The sequence below is a fragment of the Cynoglossus semilaevis genome, chromosome 20, assembly GCF_000523025.1.
Source record: "Cynoglossus semilaevis isolate Cse_v1.0 chromosome 20, Cse_v1.0, whole genome shotgun sequence".
Classification (NCBI taxonomy): domain Eukaryota; kingdom Metazoa; phylum Chordata; class Actinopteri; order Pleuronectiformes; family Cynoglossidae; genus Cynoglossus; species Cynoglossus semilaevis.
In genome coordinates, this window is record NC_024326.1 from 9136852 (window position 1) to 9144904 (window position 8053).

The 8053-nt window shown below is 38.4% G+C and overlaps 2 protein-coding genes across 4 annotated transcripts in view; one reads left to right on the forward strand and one right to left on the reverse strand.

The window, feature by feature from the left end:
• The window catches only part of rgs20 (regulator of G protein signaling 20), a 7623-nt gene extending 5241 nt beyond the window's left edge, over positions 1 to 2382 (reverse strand). Inside the window, exon 1 of one of the 2 annotated variants that reach the window (XM_025052625.1) lies at positions 2131 to 2382. In XM_025052625.1, coding sequence (XP_024908393.1) covers positions 2131 to 2319 — 189 coding nt within the window. In that variant the 5' untranslated portion in view covers positions 2320 to 2382. Of the gene's footprint in view, positions 1 to 464; positions 762 to 2130 lie in introns of those variants that run through there. The other variant, XM_008334486.3, reaches the window with a different exon arrangement.
• Positions 2383 to 3177: 795 nt separating this feature from the next.
• Positions 3178 to 8053, forward strand: part of atp6v1h (ATPase H+ transporting V1 subunit H) — a 14408-nt gene continuing 9532 nt past the window's right edge. For both annotated transcript variants that reach the window (XM_008334487.3, XM_008334488.3), the window contains exons 1-6: positions 3178 to 3309; positions 3931 to 4082; positions 5695 to 5794; positions 6054 to 6143; positions 6633 to 6746; positions 7552 to 7656. In XM_008334487.3, the coding sequence (XP_008332709.1) occupies positions 3979 to 4082; positions 5695 to 5794; positions 6054 to 6143; positions 6633 to 6746; positions 7552 to 7656 (513 nt within the window). In that variant the 5' untranslated portion in view covers positions 3178 to 3309; positions 3931 to 3978. The remainder of the gene's footprint in view (positions 3310 to 3930; positions 4083 to 5694; positions 5795 to 6053; positions 6144 to 6632; positions 6747 to 7551; positions 7657 to 8053) is intronic.

Consider the following 8053-nt stretch of genomic DNA (forward strand, 5'->3'; position numbering starts at 1 on the left):
AAATGGCATAATTTTACGCGTTAGGTGGTACAAATGCGGTACGCTGTGGGTTGACTCAACGGCTATGGTCGATGAAATGGGGGTGGGGGGGTGGGTGTTCATATCCATTCAAATGATAAATCATGATCACACAGCGTTGAACACAATTCTCCTCTAATCTCCGGGCAGCACGAAGGCGAACGACACAGGGGATTGACGGATTCTGTGTGATTTGACAGCAAAAAAATAAAAATCCCCCATTGCATTAGCAACAGAACATCGCATCAATGGAAAGTGCCACCATGAAGAACCACAGAGCTCCTATCGCCCTGGACAACAGCCGAAAAGACACTGCCTAGATCTGTTTAAAGCCCGCTGTATAGCAAGATAGTGACATGCCATTTCAAACACTTGGAAACGACCGAAAACGCTTCGCTCACGAAACAAGCAGAGCGACGAAACACACATTTGCTTCGATTACTTACAAATTCACCATGTATGCACAGCGAGAAAAGGAAATTCTTTGCCTTGATTACATCCGATGGCACATTAGGGTTTTTTCTCCGACCGGCTGCTCCAAGTCAGCACGCATGCGTCCTGCCTCTGGCTCGTAGTAGCCCAATGAAGAGCGTAAACCCCCGACAGTATGGCACAGGTTTACCTCGTACGCAAGACGTGGGAGAAAGCGGTGACTGTCACTTTATGATCGAACTCAGAATAATGACGACCCACCCCTTGAGAAGGAGACGAACACAAAGTAGACATCTTGATTCCTTTCTACTAACCCGGCTCAGAAATGAAAAGTTGACGACAAGCTTTCCCAAAACAGCTTTGGTCATGACGTCGCTGTCCATGGTTCTGAAACGGTCATAGCAATTACCTACATACATACAGGAGTGCTTTCTGACCCCAACAAGAATAACAATTGATACTGACAGCATATCCATAAATGTTGTTGATTCTTAAAAATACAATAATACAACATTTAACTGTACAACAGTACAAGTAAGTGGAAATAAAGGAAGTTCCTTTATTTGCAGGAAACTGGTGACAGGAGGAAACATGGTAAAAGGCAAAAATTGTTTTTAGAATACGTTGGTTAAGGATTCCATTTACTTTAATAATATTGTAAATGGATTCTACTCCTTTTGCTTTGCCTCATTGCTGCCCTACAGTGATTCTAACATGGCCTACCTGCAGTCGAGACGTTTTGTCCTAAACAAATTTAACGACGAATCATGCGTTTTTAAGCAGCAAAACTTTCAACTTCCATAATGATATCTCTCTGTTCTGGGGTTTTAACTGTCATTAAAATGTGATCTTTAGTGCTACCATTCTGAACCAACTATTTGGAATATTCTTCAAACATGCCTTTGTAAAATTGCTCCGAAATACACTTTAATTTGTTTCTTTGTGCCTTTATCTGATAAATAAATGTTTATGCTTATCATATTTATTATTGTGAATTTTGAACTCATTCTATTGATAGACATCTGTTAGGAACAAAGTAATTAAGATGAACTAAGCAGCAGTAGAAACATGTACATTTCTGTTACATTTCTGAAACATGTTATTTCTGTACAAAACAGAAATAATGGATATATGTTAAAGTTTTTTTTTTTAAATAATTTGTCAGAATGCTCCACAGCGCTCACGGTACTAGAAGCATAGAACAACAGTGCCATCTAAAGGTCTCTTGAATTACCGCACTGACACACAACAACAAAGCAGAGAATTGTCTCTTCATATGATTTTGGTCAGTGGTGACCATGGAGACATGCATTTCTTTTGGATATGATCCTCTGGTTTACACTCGTATGAATATGGGACTGAAGGTGAGTACATGCCGGTTTGTAAAGAATCACAAATAGTTTTTTTTTTTATTTTAATAGTAAAAATCAATTTCTTGTACATTTACATGTACACAATATTCCTTTTTTCACAGACACCAGAGGGCAGTCCAAACCCAGCACCATATACACTGCAAAGGTTTGATACAACATATTTTACTTTTGGCTAAGGAAATTATTAAAGTACAAGAGGACATTTTAAATTGCAATAAAACACAAAAGAGTGTACAGTTTTGGAAACAGACTGTATGCACAGGCTGTGTTATGGTGCAACGTTTTAGTGACTAACACTTGTCCATACCTCAAGGCACACCATCTCCTGCTCCTCTCGATCAGGGTCATTGCAGTTCACTGAATACCCCACACCATGTCGACAAGTTCGGGCAAGTCCCCGAAACTGTTGCCACATCAGGGCATTTGTGCGTCTGATCCCCCGCAGAGCAGATGTGGGCCTGAGCTCAAACCCTCTCGCCGTTCTCAGACCTGGCATGCTCCAATCACAGGGCCTCACATGCCACGTGAGCCTCAAGTCAAGATCATAAGAAATCCATCCGCTCCTTTGTTTTCCCAGTTTGCCCTCTAATGCACATGGTGGCAGGAAAAATGACAGGCATCAGTGACCCCGACAGAGACAAGAGTGTTTACAAAGGACAGGGCAGAAGGGGATTAGGACAATGTCCCGACTGGACGCAATCCCGATTCCTCTGTGCTTTTCTGCGCCTCACCAGCTTAGTCAAGATTAAGACAGTGTCTTAATGTCTGAGAGACAGGCAGCAGGGGAGGCTAGCAGCAGGCATGGACTCATCTGGGATTTAATTCCTTTTTAGTTAAATAACACAAGTAATTTATTTCTTTATTTCCAGGACAATGAAAACACTTTTACACATCATGAGAATATAACAATGATTGCTGATCAAAGCTGAGCAATGGCTGTCACTGTCACAGGGTTAAGAAAATGCACCAACTGAATAAATACTGGATGTGTTGGCTAAAGTAATATCTGATGAATTTTAAATGTGACACTGGACATTTCAAAAAATAGACTGGACAAAGAAAACCACTGTGGTACCAAGGTCCAAATGCATTTCTGGGTTATTATTTTAATTCATTGAACCCAAAAAAGAACAATGTCATTCAAATGCATGTTTTTTTTCTTTAAAACTGCATTGCAGTAGACGGGCAGTTGAAATCCATTATTTCCTTACACTTAAATAGATAGAGTTGCATCAGGAATCGTATCGTATCGAGTGTGAAAACTGTGTCAATCATTATTTTCTCACTGCAGAGTAACTTTAAGAGCACGGTTTACGTCAGAAGTTATTAGAATCCGGTGAAGCTTTAATTTATTTTGATTTTTCCTGCAGTAAACCACTGCGACGTCTGTTCCCTGACCCCGCCCACTGCAGTTCATGTGACTGGTTGTCACATGATATACGTTGACGCCGTGTTGTGATCTGTCAGCTGAGCTCCTAGCATAAGGGTGAGTAATTCATACAGTTTCTGCTATTTAAAAACAAAGAAAAGAATCATTCTTAAAACATATTTTTTTGTCGAATTTCGTTCTATCTGTGTTATCATCCCTGTAACCGTTGCAACTAAAAGTCCGACAGTTAAATCGAAATTGAAGATGCGTTAGCACAGCTAGCACATTAGCATCCTGAGCTGAACCTAGTCCTTAGCTTACGTTGCTCTCTGCGTTTCTTATAGCTTTATTATATGACACTTTATAATGAAAGCTTTATCGAAAGCTATTGTTTTGATACAGGGTTATGTGATAATGTATGCACAGCGACGCCTCCTTTTAGGTCTGCCGTAAACCTATTCTTGCTCGTGACATTGGATGAAGCTAGTTGCTTAGCATGAAGCAGCTGTCAGCTAAATGACATAATTAAAAATTGTATTTCAAGTTTACATTTTGTAAAAAGAAACGAACAACGCCGGTGAGCCAACTGGGGGAATTGATTATTTTAAGATAACACTTTTACTATAATAACTCCTATATAATTGTATGTAATGATATAAACCTCAAATATTGTAATGTAATTAAACTGTGTCCAGTTTTTCGGCCTTGTGAACAAGTTTATTGTTGTGTTTCCAACAGCTGTTGTTGGACTTGTCTTCTTCATTCGTCTTCTGAACACATAAGATCATGGATATCCGCGGGGCTGTGGACGCTGCAGTGCCCACCAACATCATTGCTGCCAAGGCTGCAGAGGTGCGAGCCAACCTGGTCAACTGGCAGTCCTACCTGCAGTAAGTCCACCGTGAACAACTCCATAATGTCACTTTAAAGAGTATATATAGTTTGGGTTTAAAGCTTTTCCCTAACCTTTGTCCTTGGCCCTAGTGGAAAGTGTCAAAAGGTCAATGAAAGATTTAAAATATTATTATGTTTACATTTTTTACATTTTTCCTCAGGTAAAGTCACTTCTAAGAATGCATTGCTGTAGGTTCAGTCAAAAGTGTGTGCAAATATGGCCTGGGGAGAGCAGCGAATTCATAAGTTTCAGTTACTAGCATGGTAATTATCTGTGTTACATTGAAAGAAATTCTTATTTAACTTAAGTTGTTCCAGTGTAGGTTGACCCAGTACAGTGGAGTAATTCCTTCGTTGTCCTTCCACATTTCACGCCACTGTATGGATTTGACCTTACCTTTGTCTAGAAAGGCAGTTAGTTCCCCTGCTTCACAGCAAGAAGCTAACAGGTTTGGTCCTCAGCAGTAATTGACTCTCAGTTCATCATAGATATGAATGTGAGCATAAAGGGTTCTTTGTTTCTGTGTGTGGCCTTGTGACGGCCTGATCAACTCTCCAAGGTGTCCACTACCTTCCCACGTGGGCTGCTGGAATTGACGACCCTGAAAAGGATCGATTGGCTGAAGATAAATGATACATTTATCTAACAACACTGAAGCAGTTCAATTGATTCTTTGTTGTGCAACTCTCTTTCCTCCAGTTTTGTGTTGCGGTGTAGACGTGTATAAAAAAGAGACATTCTGCATTGCACACCTAAAACCATCAATTTAACCATGTTTAAAACTCCAAATTGCACTAATACAGCATAACTGAAATAAATAAACTGTCAACCTACACACAATCGTTACTTCAGAAGTCACATGTTAGTGCTCCATTTTCTAACTAATTCCTGAGACAAAAAAGGAAAGACCAAACTTCCTCTGGTTGGTTATGTCGTCAGGCTGTTTAACACAGAGCTCTGAGAAAAAGAACAACTTCCTTTTATAGCAGTTGCAGTAGCAGCTTGAATACTTCTCTGCAAATGATCACCTTTATTCCTAAACATTGTATTTTTCATGGAGGTTTTGTTCTTCAAAATATTGCATCTGTCCTTCAAGACACATTTTCTTTTTTTTTTTAGTTGTCATTAAGTATCAGTGTTTTTACAACACCTGGGTCTCAGGGCATTGTTCTTAGCATGTCTTTCCTAACCCTTAACCCTTTCTATTATAAGGCAGACAAAGTGCTTTGTGATAAACAGCTCTGTTTGAATGTGTGCTGTGACTCACTGTCTTGAGGAACACTTCCTCTTTAAACCACTGTATGTTAATGCAGTGGTACTGGGGTGAGACTCATCTCATTGTGTCTTAAATGTGTTTAATTCCCCTATAAGTATCATGTAACCAATATTACCACAAACTACTCTGTGGTGTGTTGATTTTTAATCCTCCTCTTGTAAGTCGCTTTGGATAAAATCTCAGTGCATAAATATAAATGTACATTTTGTGCACTGCCTTTACAGTACATACTGCTTTACTTTACTAATAGAAAAAAAGATCTATGATGCTAAAATAATTTATCCCAGCTCTGGTCTTAAATATTAAAGCCTCAAATCTGTGTTCTTTGCAGGAGTCAGATGATCTCAGCTGAGGATTGTGAGTTCATTAAGAAGTTTGAAGTGGCCAACTCTGAGGAGAAACAGGTCATTCTGACCAATGAGGGACATCAGGTATGAAGGTCCTTACTGTTCACATGCATTTCCTCGTACCACATAAGAGACAATGCTCCTTGATCTGTACATACACAGGACAAGACAGGTTTGCTTATTGGTTTCATGTAAATACATTTTTTTTTAAAGTTCACTCTCAATGGACATTTTTTACACCATAAATAAAGTCTGTCGGTCACAGAACACAGATCAATGGTATATCATAGTGTCTGGGGATTGTCCTAAGTTTGTAAATGTCCTTCTTTTTTTTTTAACTCAGTGTGCAAAGACCTTTCTTAACCTAATGGCTCACATCTCCAAGGAGCAGACGGTGCAGTACATCCTGACGCTGATTGATGACACCCTGCAGGTATGTCAGCAGACACATTGTTGTTCATGCAATTGATGTAGCAGAAGCTTTTGCTTTTTAATTTTTGCAATGAATATTTTAGTTTCTGTCATTTACATTCAATCCTAGGTGTGTTAGTTTATTTATTAGTATCATGCACAGGATGGTGGAACAAGAAGGGCTGTGAATATTTAATGAAAATAAATCTGACGTCAAACTGACCTCTCAAATGTTGAGGTTCAGTTTTAGTTAATTCTAACTACAGTAGTTGTACCACTGGTGGTTCTTGTGCTCCCTCTAGTGGTATTGGTTTAGTGTTTTGGTCATACTGGTGGAACCTACAAAGACATATTTTCTGAAGTATTGAGTGTAAAAGATCTAGACAAGGCTACATATCCAGTTGCTTGTATAAACCAGCTAGACAAATAAATTAATAACATCTATCTGTAATAAATATGAATCAAGCAAACGAAGCACCTTAATTTTTTTTTATGATTATGACTCATTCAGGAGAACCATCAGCGGGTGAACATTTTCTTTGACTATGCCAAAAAGACAAAAAACACGGCCTGGTCCTACTTTCTTCCTATGCTGAATCGTCAGGACCCTTTTACTGTCCACATGGTGAGTCTCAAAAATAATGAATGCATATTACCATTTTCATAAACAATGTTTAATTTATATTAAATTATATTCTTAGGTTTAATGCATAGGTAACTTTTATTCATCAATCAGGCATTATTTTTACACAGTTTAGTAACTCCATATAAACATGTGAATTGTTAGTTGTTCATGGTCTTCATGCAGGTTGTATGTCCCTTTCCTACATGATTTTGATCATTTAGATGTATTGGAAGTACCTTTAAATCAAAAAGACAATCAAACCCAGTGTCATATATTGAATTGTACTGTTTAGAATGTAAATAACCTGTAGATGACCAGGTGTTAATGGGGTTTTTGGCACAATAAATAAACCAGAATCATGTCACAGTGACATACGCTTTTCAGATCAAAAGGCTGTGTAGCCTTTGACTTTTCCACCATCATGAATTTTTCACAAATGTGACTGTGTTTCTAATCATAGCGAGGCATCAATTATTCCTCACAAAGCAACCTTCTGCCGTTTCCTTGAGAACCAGCACCGAATGCAATGATTTTCTCACAGAAAGCCCTTTTAACAAAAAGGATGATCACATGAAGATAAATGTAGAACTGTGACAGGAAACCTGAAGCCTCACTCAGAAAAGAGGAAGAATTATAATCATGACTATTTTAGTCATTTAGTGTTGACATCGAGTTGACTAAAAACAAATTCATTGGCAATCTAGCGCACTTCGAGAGAGCAAATACTAAAATGCAATGTATGGAAATAAAATATACTTTAAGATTATATATCGTTTTTTGAGCTAAATGTTTGGTCACATTTTAGGCAGCTAGAATCATCGCTAAGCTGGCGGCCTGGGGTCGTGATCTGATGGAGGGAAGTGATCTGAACTACTACTTCAACTGGATCAAGAGTCAGCTCAGTTCACAGGTACCACGTCCTTGTGTGAAATGATCCCCATTACATCAGTGTAGTAAACACTTACACCAATGTTCAGTATTGGGTAACTTATTCTTTTCTTTTTTTTAGTTGTGTATACAAAAGAGTTGAAGGGAAAGTATTCTTTATGAAGTGTGCAGTGATTTAGCAACATCTGTTGGTGAAGTCCTGCAGTTCACCTCACGTCAAAGTTTGTAGGTGAAGATTTAGATCCTACTGGTTACCTACAAAAACTCTCTTAAATTTATTTAAGTCTTCATTGGAAATAAACAGAATAAGCTATTACGACCTGTTACTTTTTTAAAACCAATGTATTAACATCTTTGATATATAAGAACACGACGAACCGTAGGACAAAAATGTGTATTTTCTTTTATAAACACCAGGT